The sequence below is a fragment of the Danio aesculapii genome, chromosome 7 (assembly GCF_903798145.1).
Source record: "Danio aesculapii chromosome 7, fDanAes4.1, whole genome shotgun sequence".
In the NCBI taxonomy this organism is placed as follows: Eukaryota; Metazoa; Chordata; class Actinopteri; order Cypriniformes; family Danionidae; genus Danio; species Danio aesculapii.
The window spans coordinates 65,407,016-65,424,744 of NC_079441.1; the positions used below are offsets into that span (position 1 = coordinate 65,407,016).

At 36.4% G+C, this 17,729-nt stretch overlaps 1 protein-coding gene across 1 annotated transcript in view; it reads left to right on the forward strand.

Moving 5' to 3' along the window:
* mrvi1 (murine retrovirus integration site 1 homolog) overlaps nt 1-17,729 on the forward strand; it is a 94,824-nt gene that overhangs the window by 57,240 nt on the left and 19,855 nt on the right. The window contains exons 8-15 of the mRNA XM_056462358.1: nt 2,356-2,529; nt 6,482-6,559; nt 6,650-6,696; nt 6,793-6,849; nt 8,014-8,502; nt 9,304-9,382; nt 12,518-12,641; nt 12,738-12,768. Of these exons, the coding sequence (XP_056318333.1) occupies nt 2,356-2,529; nt 6,482-6,559; nt 6,650-6,696; nt 6,793-6,849; nt 8,014-8,502; nt 9,304-9,382; nt 12,518-12,641; nt 12,738-12,768 (1,079 nt within the window). The remainder of the gene's footprint in view (nt 1-2,355; nt 2,530-6,481; nt 6,560-6,649; nt 6,697-6,792; nt 6,850-8,013; nt 8,503-9,303; nt 9,383-12,517; nt 12,642-12,737; nt 12,769-17,729) is intronic.

The following is a 17,729-nucleotide window of genomic DNA, read 5'->3' on the forward strand; positions in this document are numbered from 1 at the left end:
TAAAATGAGCTGAAACAACACAAGTCTTGATTTTTTTGAGGGACAAACTTAATTGTTTTTATGTTCCATGCACATTTTCCAGCATTTTTCCAGTGTATTAATTAGGGCTGTCCAATTAATCGAAAATTCGGTTTCCATTTTGATTTTGGCTCCTAACGATTATGAAAAAACATTAATTGAGATAGAGCGATTATTGCATCATATACAGCCCCCTTTCCAGTCGTACACATTTGTTGCTCTCCAAAGCTCAGTTCCACGTGAACATTACTAAAAGCATGTACTGTAATGTAACTTTTGCAGCACGGGATGCGCATCATTCATTGATGTGCATTCGAATCATTCATGATTTTAAAAGAGCGAAAGAGATCGCATGCTGTTGTGTGTGCGTGGGCTCAGCCTCAGAGACGAGCAGAGCACGCACATCTAAAGTCATCTTAATGCGAGCGCTTTAATGGTCAAATACATGCAAATCCGTGTCAAAACGCAGTGTTTAGTGATTATTCATAATAACCCTCATTTATGTAATAAACAAACGAGTTGAGAATCAAAAGACATGTGAAAGTGAAACCATTAATCAGAAGGGCACAGCTCTTAAAGTGACAGCAATATTCCTGCTGCCGACTGCTTTTATCATTATTAATCAAAAGCACAAAATCACTCACTGCTTTTGACCGAAGGACTTTTGTAGCTATAATTAAAGTTTTTTTTTCTTACAGTGAAGATGCTTAAAGCACAGTTTGTTTCATATTTTTATTCTATTGTATTTATTTCCCTTTTCTTATTCACAGGGAGAAAAATAACCGTGTATATATACACTTGAAGTCAGAATTATTAGCCCTCCTGAATTATTAGCGACCCCTTTCCCCCCCCCAATTTCTGTTTAACGGAAATAAGTTTTCCTCAACACATTTCTAAACATAACAGATTTAATAACTCATCTCTAATAACTGATTTCTTTTATCTTTGCTATGATGACAATAAATTATATTTTACTAGATATTTTTCAAGATGCTAGTATTCGGATTAAAGTGTGATTCATAGGCTTAATTAGGGTAATTAGGCAAGTCATTGTATAGCAATAGTTTCTTCTGCAGACAATCAAAATCAAAAGGGGCTAATAATATTGACCTTAAAATAGGTTTCAAAATAAACCTACATTTATTCTTGCCAAAATAAAACAAATAAGACTTTCTCCAGAAGAAAAAATATCGGAAATACTGTGATTTCCTTGCTATGTTAAACATCATTTGGGAAATATTTATAAAACATTTAAAAAATCACAGGACAGCGAATAATTTTGACTTCAACTGTATATTTTGAATAATTGTGATAACAATTATGACCAAAACAATAGTGATTATGATTTCTCCCATAATCGAGCAGCCCTAGTATTAATGCTGATGTGGGACAACTTAAGACAACATTTATTTCAAATATTATCATTTATACATTTTAATACCCAATGCACAGACCACAACTGGCTGACAAATAGGTCTAAAAATAAATGATGCTCAAGCAATGGAACAAAAATAGACGGAATTATGTTTACAAAGTATTTAATTTGAATAACATTTGCAGCTTTCCACGGTTAAAACACTGAATGTCACGGTTGCAGGTTTGTGCACCTTCCAAAGTGTCTGTTTTGTCACGTGGGTTTGTTTTGTTTTGGTTGTCCACGTGTATTTGTTATGGTCACGTGTCAGGACGGTACTCAGCTGTTTTGATTAGCTCGCCAGCTGAGGTTCATTATCGTGTCTATATCTCGGCAACGTTTCTATGTTTCCTTGTCAGTTCGTTGTGTTTGCTCATGTGTGTCTGTCTGTGCTCAGGACTGTGAGGAGTGGTTTCCCGTTTGCTACAGCCCTATATTCTTTGTGTACTCAAAAATGTGTCAAATAAACTTTTACTTGCATTTTGGATCATTCTCTTTATTACCCGTGACACTGATTCAGCGATTATAATATGTTGGTTTCTTTCAATCCTTCTAATGTTCATTCATGTTAACGTTCAACGTTTGCATGTTCTCCACGTGTTGGTGTGGGTTTCCTCCGGGTGCTCCGGTTTCCCCCACAAGTCCAAAGACATGCGCAATAGGTGAATTAGTGTATGGGTGTTTCCCAGTGATAGGTGGCAGCTGGAAGGGCATCAGCTGTGTAATAAACGGTTCATTCTGCTGTGGCGACCCCTGATTGACTGATTGACCTGAGTGACCAAGCCGAAAAGAAAATGAATGAATAAATAATGCACATTTCAAAGCACTTCACAGGACTCTGTGCTTTGTTTCTCTCTTGAGATGAGCAGGTCAGTTTTTTGTGTGTGTGTAAATGACCTCTGGGTTTATGTTGTGTGTTTGAGATGATGATGGCCACGTGATCGACCTGGTGAAGGATCAGCTGCCGGATCTGAAGTTGTCTAAAGAGGACCGACAGAAGAACCTGGAGCTGCTTGAGGAGGCCAAGAAAGTGAGCGATCGATTCCTGCAGCGCAGAGGCCGGCGGTCCACCTGCAGCCTCACTGAATCCCCCACAGGTACAGCTGCTTATCGCACACATCATTACACACAAAGAGAGGGCACTTAATCTCATCCAGCAGGCTTTAAAACACTTTATTTTACAGTGTCCTTGTTACATGTATACTTTACTTGCCATAGTAACAGTAAAGGTAAGACTTTACAATAAGGTTGTATTAGGTAATGCATTTACTAACATAAGCAAACAATAAACAATGCATTTATTACAGTATTTATTAAAGGGCACCTAGGTTACCCCCTTTTCCAGATTTAATATAAGTCTTTTGTGTCTCCAGAATGTGTCTGTAAAGTTTCAGCTCAAAACACCCATCAGATGATTTATTATACCTTTCAGTGGTTTGTATTTTATAGCTCGAAACAGCTTGTTGCTGTTTTTGTGTACTGCGCCTTTAAGCCTAGTCCTCCCCACCCACTGTTCCTACATGCCTGTCAGCGTGCTTCAAGCTCCGCCCTCGGCTGCTTCAGACAACACGTAACGTTTGTGAGAAATACTACAGTAAGAACTTTACCAATCAGTATTTGATGCATTTGTTGTGGAGTTGCAACGATTGAGTCACACACATTGTTACAAAGTTCACACACACACACACAGCACAAACACGCACACACAGACAGTGCACGCATTTAGCTTTGCACTCTTTTTGCACAGCAAATGTGACAGGATACAGGTTAATATCCACAGCTGTATGGATATCTGTTATGTTAATGTACAACATAAACCTGATTTAACGTCCACAAACCGGGATTGAAGCGTCTTATTTTATAATTGTTCTGACACGCGGCTGTGCTGATGAAGTAAAGCTGAAGTAAATCGCTGTAATTCATTACACACATGCTTTGTTTTAAACCATTTTAAACTTATAAAACACACTCCTGGTCACATTTGATGATGATTAATGATCCTATCAAACTGAACAGACCTTTTATTCCCGGTTGCTTTGCGCACGTCCTGTCTTGTTGATATGATTATACGCATTACTACGCAGACATGTTAATACGCAGCTGTCAATCAATTCAGTGGGCGGGGGGGACCGCACTCCTACGTCAATATGTGGTCGGTCTCAAAACCGCTCCAATTGGTCCACCATTTTTATGTTGTTAAATTGAAAAAAAAAGGACTGAGTGTGTCTATATCACTCCAATATGACTGTCTATACCAGGGAGGGGCAAACTCGATCCTGGAGGGCTGGTGTTCCTGCATAGTTTTGCTCCAACTCTAATCAAACACACCTGCTTGTAGCTTTCTAGTGATCTTAAAGACACTATTAGGGTGTTCAGGTGTGTTTGATTTAGTGTTGGAGCAAAACTCTGCAGGGACACCGGCCCTCGAGGATCAAGTTTGCCCATGCCTGGTCTATACACTATACCTATACATATTTCTGTCCAAACAGCTTGAAAAGTAGAATTTTCACCATAGGTGCCCTTTAAAATGAGGTAATGGTCGTTAATAAAATACAGTTGTTCATTGTTAGTTGTTAGTTGGTAACTCACAGTTAGTAACTCACAGTGCATTAACTAATGTTAACAAGCATGAATTTGGGTTTTTATGTAACTATGATTATTAAATTCTGTACAAGTATATTTTACTTGCCACAGAATAAGTGAATGAAACACTTTACAATAAGATTGTATTGGTTAATGTTACTTAATTAATCTACTAATATGAACAAACAATGAACAATACATTTATTACAGTATTTATTCATGTTAGTTAACGTTAGATAATGAAAATGCAGTTGTTTGTCGTTAGTTCATGTTAACTCAGTGCATTAACTAATGTTAACAAGCATGAATTTGGATTTTTATAATGCATTAGTAAATGTTGAACTATGATTAATAAATGCTGTACACTGAAATAAATGGTTCATTGATTTACTACATTTTTAAGGTAAGTGGTTGCAAACAATTAACAAAGTTAAACATTACTAAATTTCATTTGTTTGTTTAAATTCAGCCCCTATAAATAGTGTGCAGCCAGTTACTTAAATAATCCAATTAATATTTTTTTCAGTGTACAAGTATTGTTCAATATTAGTTCATGTTAGTAAGGACATTAGCTAATAAAACCTTATTGTAAAGTGTGACCACAGTAAGTTAATCACAGTTGCATTTAGTAAACCCAAACCAAACAGTATTGATCAAATAGCACTTAAGTTATTCATTTTACTTGAATTTAATTCATTTAAAATGTAGTAAATTTATAAAATGTTTTAAATTTAATAGCTTATTCACCTGATTCTTTGCGTACGAGTGGGCGCAGCCATTTGAATCTTTTTGGCTCGAGACATCTGGTCTCATTCACTTCCATTCATTTTTAGCCGTTAAAAACAGCTCTATTGCTACTTGATGTTGCAAACTGATATTTTCTATTTATATGATTCTGCTTTGTCTGTATAGTCATGCAAATACTTGTTTGTAGAGAAACTACTTTGACTGTTTTCTGCGGTTTATTATTCCTAGTCATTTCTCCTAACTGAATTGAAAGTTCTAAAATGATCGAAAAAACGAGCGCACTTCCGCATTGAAGAATAAGGTCAATTAAAGTATATTAAAAAGTCTGTATGATTTTAAAGCTATAATAAAAACGGTAAGCTTACATGTACTTAAAAATTAAACCTTTAATTTGACGTTTTTTATTTTTAAAAAGTCTCCCTAAACACTCTCCAAACAGTGTGTTAAAACTAGTCATGAAAGTGGACTCTAAGTACACATAATTTTTATATTTTTATTTTTATGTTAATTTTACATAATTATACATGTATTTTCATATGTACCGTTTATTACTGTTTCTTTAAACATGATATTATGATTCATATGCACATTGTTAGTGCTGTAGCTCTGCGACAGCTAGCTCTCTGCAACTCTCATGTGGTCGCCCACTGAAGCTAAGTAGGGCTGCGCCCGGTCAGTACCTGGATGGGTTGCTGCCAGAAGTGGGGTTAGTGAGACCAGCAGGGGGCGCTCAACCTGTGGTCTGTGTAGGTCTTAACGCCCCAGTATAATAATAGGGACTCTATACTGCTCAGTGAGCGCCGTGTTTCAGATGAGACATTAAACCGAGGTCCTGACTCTCTGTGGTTATTAAAAATCCCAGGATGACCTTCGAAAAAGTGTAGGGGGTTTAAACCTGGCATCCTGACCAAATTTGCCATCCCCATATCATAATTGGCTTCATCACTCTGCCTCCTCTCCACCAATCAGCTGGTGTGTGGTGTGCGGTCTGGCGCAATATGGCCAGGTGGATGCTGCACACTGGTGGTGGATGAGGAGATTCCCTCTTTGGGTGTCCATAAAAGCTCTATATAAATGTAAAGAATTATTATTACATGCTAAATATTTTTTTTATTATATTTTATTTTTATTTTTTAATGATTCTCTCTGGTAACTTACAGGATGTGACAAAATCTTTTAATTGTTATATACAAATAACATTCTGTTGATATTTATAATAAAGATTTCTGTTTACAATAAGGTTTCATCAGTTAATGTTAGTTAATTTATTTACTAACATGAAGTTATTATGAATAGTGTTTGTACAGCATTTATTAATAATCATAGTTCAACATTTACTAATGTATTATTAACATCCATCCAAATGTATGCTTGTTAACATTAGTTAATGCACCATGAGTTAACATGAACTAACAATAAACAACTGTATTTTCATTAACTGACTTTATCTAACTATAACTTTATAAATACTATAATAAATTCATTGTTTGCTCATGTTGGTAAATGCATTAACTACAGTGACATTAATAAATACATCCTTATTGTAAAGTGTTACCAATGATTATTTCAGAAGTAGATTGTTTATTTTTAGCTTTTTGCAACTTATTTTTTTAACAGGCTGTAACATCATGTTCATGTCATACCCATTCGACCCCATTCACAGGTTGAAAATAAAACAAAATGATATCCAAAAGTGGATAATGTTATGTTTGGTTTCAGCTCTCTCCCCGAACCCGACGCCATCCTCTTCCCCAAGACCATCCAGAAGCAGTTCGCTCTCCTCTCCCTCTCCGCTAGGTACCGTCCCGTGCTTTCTGTCACATTTTATTTTATTTTCTTATTTCTGCAATGGTTGATCTAAGTGAAGAGTTTTGTTTGCTCCATCAGGTCCTGAGGTCAGTCAAACTCCTCCAGCGAGTCCCTCTATAACTCAGGTGAGACTCACTTGTCATTTTTCTGCGACATCATTGATATTGTGTCCCATTAGTGATGATAATTGCTGTATTGTTTCTGTTTGGGTCCATGTCCAGCATTTAGAGGTGCCGTCTAACCATGACCAAGGGGATACAAGCAAGCCTGAGCAGGAGGTTTGTGTTATTCCTCAGTTTAATTTGCAGTCAGGGGCGTAGCAACCGGGGGGGGACACTATTAAAATGTCCGCTACGCCCCTGTCTACAGTACTGTGCAAAAGTTTTAGGCCAACATTAAATCAGTTGTTTTACTGATAATAATGGATAAATGTGACGATTTACCACAAAACCAGTCATAAGTGTAAATTTTTTTATTTTTTATTTTTAATTGAGATTTATATTTATATTTATGTATGATTTGTTAGGTTAGGTTAGTTATTTTGGTTTAATTATGTCAAAGACAATGTTGGAGAGAGGCTGTTTGTCCTGGTTTGAGATGCATTTCAACTAGTGTTGTTAGTGATATTGATAATTGATGGAATTGTGAATGTCTAAAAGTACAGATAGGTTTAAATCCATTATGCCATTCCTTCTGGAAAGGATTACAGTGGTAATAGTTTTCATTTTCTGCATGATAGTGATCCGCTAATTGTAGTGAAATCCTCTTTGGAGAACGAAAACAACTGATGAAACACAGACAGTCATGAAACGGCCTCCACAGGCCTAAATATTACAGAGGCTGTATAAGATCACCTGGACAGAAACAGAAAGATATGACTCTCTAAACCTGAAGACGAACTTTGGAAAGTCCTAAAAGAAGCCTGATATCACACAGCACATATATATATATATATATATATATATAATTGGCTAGACACCGGCCTCACAGCTCTGTGAATGTTGCTGCCATCACTTATTGATCTGCGATCGGTAAATGTAGCTTGAGTGGACGCTACTGCGCTACTTGACTAATACTTGACTTCGCTACTGAAAAGCTATTTGATTTAGAAAGAAGCAACGCTACCAACACGCTACTGAGAGATGTAGTTAAGCTAGTAGCAACACTACTTGTAGCGACGCTACTGCCCAACACTGTTTCTTATTAAATGTTTACCAGAGCAAGGACATTTTCACAGTGTCTCCTATAGTATTTATTTTTCATCTGGATAAAGTCTTATTTCTTTTAGTGTGAAGTTTGTTTTCTTTTCGATTGTCTTTCATTGACAACAACAGAAATGAAAGTTTGTGTTTCTGTCTTCTGTGGACACACGCTCACACAATGCTCCTCTTGTTCATTCTCTTAATAATTTAGTTCTCTCTCTTGTTCTTGTTTCTCCTCAGACGTTCTCAAGGCTAGTTGAGTGGATGCCCAGTGACAAGCGAAAAGTGTCCTCTGGTACTTTAACCCCACGCTACGCCACCGCTATCCCAGGCAGAGACCCTTCAGCACTTCAGAAGGACAGAACAGAGCATCATGGACCTGCAGAAAAGGGCAAGAACTCTGAACAGGCGGGCCAGAAAAAAGAGGAAAGTCCGAGCCGTGGCATCAGTCAACCTCTAGCTACAGGAGTAGCCAAACCTGTCCCTCGACCACCCACACAACAGGCCCCTTGTACAGCCGAAATCAAAACCATCGGGGCCTTCCCTCCACTGATGAGAGCCGTGTCCTGGGACACGGTTGGCTCCATGAACATGAGGAACGCTGCTCCCAAAGGAGAGGACGGTCCCTCGTTCCCTGACAAACAAAGAGAGTCTCTGTTCATGTCCTCCGGGTACAAGGATTTCCCTGTGCCGCCCGGGGGCGTTCAGAAACTCTCCAAATTGCGTGAGGTAATACTTTGTTGTGTTGCTTGGCCAATAGGGGTCCGTTCTTCGTACGTGGATTACTTAATTAGCTGGATTTGGTTATTAACACGATCCAGGATAGCTTTGTTCTTCAAAACTCATCTGAGAGTTGTTGTCATAGCAAAAGGTCTGGTAGCTCAAACCTGCTCTAGAGCAACAGCTTATTTCATATACACAGGATTAGATTGGGTTATTTCAAGTGTCAGTGAGTGTATATGTGTGTATAAAATCTGCACTCCAAAATTAATCATGGTGGTGGTCCTCCCCAAGGGGTTTAGAGAGATTAATCTTTTCTGTATGATAATAGGCCAATATTCTTGTTATTGCTGGTTTGTTTTTTAAGGATTAATAATTTATGGGAGTCATGCACATGTTTTGACAGCTAATTTGCCGGTGATTTGATGCTTCATAAAAGTTGCTGACACTTTTACCAGCATCAAAATGCATTTTTGATGCAAAATTAATTTAAACAGCCAGTTATTCTACATTGTTGTAACAAATGAAATATGTATTTATTCAGATGATTTCCACACCCACTTTTTTTATTCAATTTTCAAAGACCCAGGCTTTAAGCTGATTTTCAGTGAGGTCATTTGTGAGGTAATTCTTTTATATCTTTGACGTGGTAGCCAGTTTTGTTTAAGCAGTTTATTATGTCTTTTATGGCTTTCCCTGATATTTTTGGGTGCACTTGGCAAATGAAAGGGAATATTATGTCCTAAGTTTACACAACTCACTATTTTTAAAGCTGGTTCATAGTTTTTTCTCTCTTTCTCTCTCCTGTAGGAACATAAACTTGTTCGTAACCAGAGCATCTCCAGCTCGAAGCTTCCTGATCTGAATGAAATTGCAGAGCAGGAACGAGGTGTGATAACATTGCATTAATATATATTCGGTTTGTGGAGTGGATATGCTTATTGCAAGTTGTTTTAAACAATTCTGGCTTAAGTGACCTGCATCTCACCCATATTTGAATGTTCTCTCATTTACTCAACCTTGTGTAAATTTTAGATCATCCTCCTTATCATAATTTGAATAATATTGTTGGTGCATAAAACCTATTTTATGGTATGGACAAAAAATATTGATACAGTTTTTTCCTCAAAGTACCATATTTGAAGAAATTAACCATGTAATAACTCATCCCTCTGCTAATTGTTATTATTTTCAATTAAGGCTAAAATTAAATAAAATTTTCATTTTGCTTACTTTAAATAAAATGTTAGTTAAAAATTGATTTATAATGATCTTTTTTTTCTTTCAGTTAAACTTTTAGTACTGAAATAATTATGAAACTGAAATTAAAATGAATGATAACACTATAAACATATTATATATAGACAAAAAATACACACACACACACACACACACCAAAAAAAAAAAAAGTAATGTCAATGTATTCAGTGCCTTTCCCCTCTTTAGGTATTGTATTGAATACGTGTTTGTGTTCATTATTTAGGTTTTTGGGATTAGTTGTCTTGTCTGCTATTTTAGGGCGTGAATATCTGGTTATGCGTTACTAACATAAATACTTGCAGCGCACCAAAAATAATGTCTATTTTTAGTTTTGACATCGTAAGTTTTCTATGCTGTTTTACAGATACTGTATATCAGGGATGCCCAAACTCTGTCCTGGAGGGCCGGTGTCCTGCAGATTTTAACTCTAACTTGCCTCAACACACTTGCGCGGATGGTTCTAGAAAGCTTAGTAATGCCGCGGTCACACTAGAGTTTGTGCATGCGAAATTCTGTTGTACGGCACTGTTGTGCAGGGCTGGATTTAACAAGATGATTAGACATTTACAAAAGCGAGCGATTGGTTCATATTTTACACTTCTATCCAGAGAGGTCATGTTTTGATCTTCGGTTGGTCTCACGCAGTCACATGATGTGATTTCGCCGGTCAAAGTTCACCAAGCTTGAACTTTGCAATGGAGCAAACTGCTAAACTTGTCGCACGAGCTTGCGTTTCCAGTCTGACGCATTTGCGTGCGTATGAATGGAAGTCAATTGGGTGAAAATTCCAATGTGACCGCAGCTTAAAAGCTTAATTAGCTAACACAGGTGTGTCTGATTGAGGTTGGAACAAAACTTTGCAGGACACCGGACCTCCAGGACCGAGTTTGGACACCCCTGCTGTATATCGTAGGGCAGGGGTTTTCAAACTATTAGGACTAATGCCCCCCAAATTTGTCCAATTTCACTCGTGCCCCCCGCCAGACACCCCTACCTTGAGCCAAAATTATAATGCATGTGCAAACATCATTCACATATTACTTGCTGCGTTTAAAGTGTATAGAATTAATTACACTGAAAAATAAATATACAGCTTCCCTGATTCAGTGTGATGGCTAAGCCTGTTTCTGTGAGGACAACATGCTAATCTGTGGTTGGATTCCTGACACGACTAACCCTAAATCATCTTCCACTGTCAATAAGCATGAGCCTTAGCATACTTGCTTTTGATGTACGTACATACAGAAAAATGCTGCTTTCCAAACCCAAGTTCGCAGAGCCCTGATGGTGTGGTCGAGTCGAACATTGAGTATGTTTACATGGGCAACAGCACTTTAATATGATTAAGTCAATACTCTGACTAGAGTCTACCATGTAAACAGCGATTTTGATGACCTTAATCTGACTAAAGTCATAACTGAACTAAACAGAAATGGAATTACTGGTGGAGTATTCATATATTAGTGGCATTATTGAAGTAAACACCACGATCAAACTATTACCGTCATGTAGGACTTTTCGTCGCATTTTGTCAGGCTGTCAGTAAAGGACCGCGCGCACACACACACACACATCACGAAATGCAGAGGCTTTTTTTTCTTTCCATTATTCTTTCCATTAAAACAACACTCTTCCACCAGTCCTTACTTTATATTCGTGTCTAATACCCCAGTTTGTCACGGGGACGTGAATGAAATGTTCATGAGTGAAAGTGAAACTTGAAACGAACTGCAGTAAAGTAAAAAAATTAAAGATGAAACACCCAAAATTACATAAGACTCTGCATGAAACGTGAATAACCTGGTGAGGCAACATTCAAAAAGCACTTCACTTAATTATATAATTGTCTTATTAAGGCAAATAACGGATGTCCTTGTAAACGTAGTCAGTAGTGTCTTCAAAATAAGTGAAAGATCCAGAAGGACATCCTGCTGATTTGATTCAGGAGGGATCTTTTTTTGTCAGACGGCTCACCGGTTTTACTTTCATACATTCACTGTCATTAGTTTTAAATAGCACCCGATCCCTTTTATTTGTATATATTTTACTTCGGGTTAGGATTAACTCTACAGGTGCCTGATAGTTAGCTGTGGAGCTAACATTAATCATATTCCCTCTAGTGAACGCATAAAAATTGTCATCAGAATTTACTCGAGTGCACGCCTCAGATAAAAAAAAAATTATCCTGTCCTTCCTTCCCACACTTCTGATTTATTGCATTGCATTTATATTCAAAATGTCACCAATGTTAGGAGTTATAGTCCCCTAAAATGTATGAAAAGAGTCTTAAAAGGGTCTTATTAAATTTAACTTTATGATTCCTGTATATACCCTTTTTAATCTGCATGTATTTGTTCTTACACTGATTTTATGTCACTAACAAGAAGTAGATTTTTGGCTGTAACTATAATCCTTCACCACTAGATGGCGGCACGTGTATCCCAGTTAAAGGGATAGTTCACCCAAAAAAGGAAAAACAATATTCACTTTTTACTTCCAAGGTTGGTTATAAACCTTTTTGAGTTTCTATATTTTATGTAAAACACAAAAGGAGATGCTTAAGAAAGGAAAAAAAGCTGGAAATCGGTAACCATTGACATCCATAGTTGAGGAAATATGTGTTAAAACTCAAACAGGTTTTGAACAGATGAAGGAAGAGTAAATGATGACAGAATTTTCAGGTTTGGGTGAACTAACTCTTGTACCACAAAACTATTTCAGTCTCTAGTTCTCCTAAATATGCTATTTTTAATGTATCTTTCAGGTCCATCTTCTCCACTCATGAGCTCTCCAGGTGAAGAGGAGACTAAAGAGAAACCTGACGCCATGCCCAACATTTCAGACGTGATGCTCCGCAAACTCAAACTGCACAGAGGTTCACCTGGCTGGTGCGCTGCTCACAAAACCATCATTTAAACATTGAGAAGCAGAAACAAATCCTATAATAATAATTCATCTATTACTTTATTTGTTTGTTGTTGCAGTGCACCACCGCTCTCAGAGAAGGAAGTTGAGGTATGTATAATCTCGAGTCTTATTTCAAAACATTCATTTATTCATTCATTTTCTTTTTTTTTTTGGCTTAGTCCCTTTATTAATCTGGGGTCACCACAGTGGAATGAACCGCCAACTTATCCAGCATATGTTTTATGCAGCGAATTCCCTTCCAGCTGCAACCCATCACTGGGAAACACCCATTCACACACACACACTACAGACAATTTAGCTTACCCAATTCACCTGTACCGCATGTCTTTGGACTGTGGGGGAAACCGGAGCACCCAGAGGAAACACAAGGAGAACATGCGCACTCCACACAGAAATGCCAACTGACCCAGCCGAGACTCGAACCAGCGATCTTCTTGCTGTGATCATGCTACCCACTGCGCCACCGAGCTGCCCTATTTCAAAACATAAAGATATTAAAAAATAATAGTGTTGTACTAAGTCTTGTTCAATGTCACAAAATGTCTGGCTGCATAAATTTATAACCACACTTTAAATATGATCTGCTCAAAATTCAGTTTATTCCATCTTTCTAGAGCAGGGGTGGCCAAACTCTTTCCTGGAGGGCTGGTGTCCTGCAGAGTTTACTTTCAACCCCACTTAGATACACATAATTAAGCTCTTACTAGGTTTACTAGAAACTCCCAAATAGGTGTGTTGAAGGAAGTTGGAGCTAAACTATGTTGGACACCGGCCCTCCAGGACTAGAAGATGGTGTAAACAAGTGCTAATAAAGTGCTAAAATAAATGTTTTCGAGTTTAAATCTGTGCCATAACTGCTGATACACACTTGCATGCATTTAAAGACTACACATTACCATGGATTTCCTATTTTATATATATATATATATATATATATATATATATATATATATATATATATATATATATATATATATATATATATATATATATACCCAAAATTGCTGATACGTATTTGTTTCTGAAGAATGTGTTAAGATTTTCATAATACGTATTAGTTCTAATATAACTTTATACATATAAATACATATACATATTACACATAACATAACATATTTGATTTGATTTATTTATTTTCAAACAAAATATCATATATAAAATATCATTAACAAAAAATACATTTCAACATGGTCGAAAATGGAATGGGATGAAGCACAAGCTTATTATTTTCCCACCCCATTACCACACATCATTCGTCTATTGTTTAAACTTATTTCTTCTTTTACTTATCTCTTCTTTTTACATGAAACATATTTTATCCTTTTAGCATCTTTGACAAATTATATGTTTGGTTCCATTTGTACCTTTATATTTTGTAACATAAACCCAGAGAAAAAAACAACAACATAGTACAGCAAATAGCCATTAATTAAAATTTCATCATACCTTTCTCTTTTTATACCTTTTCAATCATCTTCATCATTATATTCCTTTAATAATATATATTTATACAATTTTTTAAATTGATTATTATCTTGACATTGTTTGAGAGTCAGATCTAGACTTTTCCAGAGTTTTACATCACAGACAGACATACACAAACTTTTTAAGGTTGTTCTTGTTTTCAACCTCCTAAAATTTAGCTCTTCTCTCAGATTATATCCCGCTTGTCCTTCTTCAAAACACGTTTGAATGCATTTTGGAAGTAGTTTATTCCTAGCTTTAAACATAAATTGTGCTGTTTTAAATTTAACCAAGTTATTAAAGTTAAGTATCTTTAATTTAAAAAATAAAGACATAAAAAAACATATAATGTTACTTATTAGCTTTCTTTCTAAATTTTAATTCAGAATTGATAATAATTGAAGATAATAATTGAACAATAAAATCAATATAATAAAAATAAATATTGTTTTAATAAAATAACAACATTAATAATAAACATTATTTTATGAACAGTAATAATTATTATATTTTATTAAACAATAAATTTAATAAAATAATAATAATAACAACAATAATAATAAATATTATTTTAATAAAAATAATAATTGTATTAAACCATAAATGTAATAAAATAACAATAAATATTTATTATTATTATTATTATTATTAGTAGTAGTAGTAGTAGTAGTAGTAGTAGTAATAATAATAAATAGTATTATTAATAATAATAGTAATAATAATAATAATAATAACAATGATGATAATTTTAATAATAGTAATAAAAATTTATTAAACACTGAAATTTTATTTAATAAATATTATTTTATTGTTATTATTGGTGTTATTATTAATAATAATAATAATAATAACAAATATAATTTTATGAACAACAATAATAATAAATATAATTGTATCAACAATAATAATAATTATAATATTTTATTATTATTATTTTATTATTATTATTAATATTTTATTATTATTTATCAATATATTTATAATTAGGCGACGCAGTGGCGCAGTAGGTAGTGCTGTCGCCTCACAGCAAAAAGGTTGCACAGGTCGCTGGTTCAAGCCTTGGCTCAGTTGACGTTTCTGTGTGGAGTTTGCATGTTCTTCCTGCGTTCGCATGTGTTTCCTCCTGGTGCTCCAGTTTCCCCCACAGTCCAAAGACATGCGGTACATGTGATTGGGTAGGCTAAATTGTCCGTAGTGTTTGAGTGTAATTGAGTGTGTGTGGATGTTTCCCAGAGATGGGTTGCTGCTGGAAGGGCATCCGCTGCGTAAAAAACGTGCTGGATAAGTTGGCGGTTCATTCCGCTGTGGCGACCCCAGGTTAATAAAGGGACTAAGCCGAAAAGAAAATGAATGAATGAATAAACAATAAATTTTATATTTATTTATAATAATTATAACAACAACAATAATAAATATAAGTTTAAAAATAATAATAATTGTATTAAACAATAAATGTAATAATAGTAGTAGTAATAGTAGTGTTATATTAAAATTATTATTTGTCAGCGGCAATAGCCTAGTAGATAAGTGCGCTGACATATAGAACGATGGTGCTCACGGCAACCCGAGTTCGATTCCCGACTCGAGGTCCTTTGCCAACCCTTCCCCTCTCTCTGCTCTCAATACTTTCCTGTCTGCAACCTCAACTGTCCTTTTCAAATAAAGGTAAAACACCCTTAAAAATAATCATACAAATCTTTTTATTTAAATTTTTTGTTTGGCCCATGTTCATCGCGAATCATGTGTATAACATAGAAATTTACCATTTTTAATCCTGTATATCATCTAAGAACATACAATCCAGGTTTACAGGATAACCGCATCACAGTCAGGATCACCGCTCCACTGCTTCAGTTCAATGTTTTCCAGATTCAGGCTGTTTTGTTATGTACACGATGGCTGTTTGTGCTCCTGATCCAGGCTTAGGGCATGGCAATTTGATGGGTTTTACTGTAGTGAGTTCCTGTCCCTGTGAGGAAACAAACATGCCTTTTGTGAACACAATCTGCTCCCAGGATGACGCTAGCTAGGGTCAAGGGCTGGAGGTATTTTTCCTCTCGATTATTAAGACAATACTGGCCTCACTGCCTCTGCACTCTTTGATCCTGACAGTAAAAATCCCATCAATATTGCTGCTTTCCTTAGTCCTGCTCCGGTTTGATCCGGAATGTCCTCAGAAGCACATCATGTTGAGTTGTTTGCCTGTTATTTACATGCTAGAATAAATTGTGTAATAAAAAGTGCAAGATCAACAAATCACATATACAATAATATTCCAAAATTTGGAGTTGGTATGTAAAATATACACTCACCGGCCACTTTATTAAGTACACCTGTCCAACTGATCGTTAAAGCAAATTTCTAATCAGCCAATTACATGGCAGCAACTCAATGCATTTAGGCATGTAGACATGGTCAAGACGATCTGCTGCAGTTCAAACCGAGCATTACAATGGGGAAGAAAGGTGATTTAAGTAACTTTGAACGTGGCATAGTTATTGGTGCCAAATGGACTGGTCTGAGTATTTCAGAAACTGCTGATCTACTGGGATTTTCACACACAACCATCTCTAGGGTTAACAGAGAATGGTCAGAAAAAAGGAAAATATCCAGTGAGCGGCAGTTCTGTGGGCGCAAATGCCTTGTTGATGCCAGAGGTCAGAGGAGAATGGCCAGGCTGGCTCCAGCTGATAGAAAGGCAACAGTAACTCAAATAACCACTCGCTACAATCAGGGTATGTAGAAGAGCATCTTTGAACACACAACAGGTCCAACCTTGAGGCGGATGGGCTACAGCAGCAGAAGACCACACCGGGTGCCTCTCCTGTCAGCTAAGAACAGGAAACTGAGGCTACAATTGACATAGGCTTACCAAAATTGGACAATAGATGATTAGAAAAACGTTGCCTGGTCTCATGAGTCTTGATTTCTGCTGCAACATTCGGATGGTAGGGTCAGAATTTTGCATCGCCAACACGAAAGCATGGATGCATCCTTGTATCAATGGTTCAGGCTGGTGGTGGTGGTGTATATTTTCTTGGCACATTTTGGGCCCATTAGTACCAATTGAGCATCGTGTCGATGCCACAGCCTGCTTAAGTATTGTTGCTGACCATGTCCATCCCTTTATTATCGTCGTTTGATGGCTACTTCCAGCAGAATAAGGCATTATGTCATAAAGCACAAATCATCTCAGACTGGTTTCTTGAACATGACAATGAGTTCACTGTACTCAAATGGCCTCCGCAGTCACTAGAACTCAATCCAATAGAGCACCTTTGGGATGTGATGGAAAGGGAGATTCGCATCATGGATGTGCAGCCGACAAATCTGCTGCAACTGCGTGATGCTATCATGTCAATATTGAGCAAAATCTCTAAGGAATATTTCCAGTACCTTGTTAAATCTATGCCATGAAGGATTAAGGCAGTTCTGAAGGCAAAAGGGGGGCCAATCCGGTACTAGAAGTTGTACCTAATAAAGTGGCCGGTGTATTTCTTGAGCATAAAATCAGCATGCTAAAATGTATATTTTACACAAAATAAGGATGAAAATTTAGCTTTGTTATCAGGAATAAGTGGCAT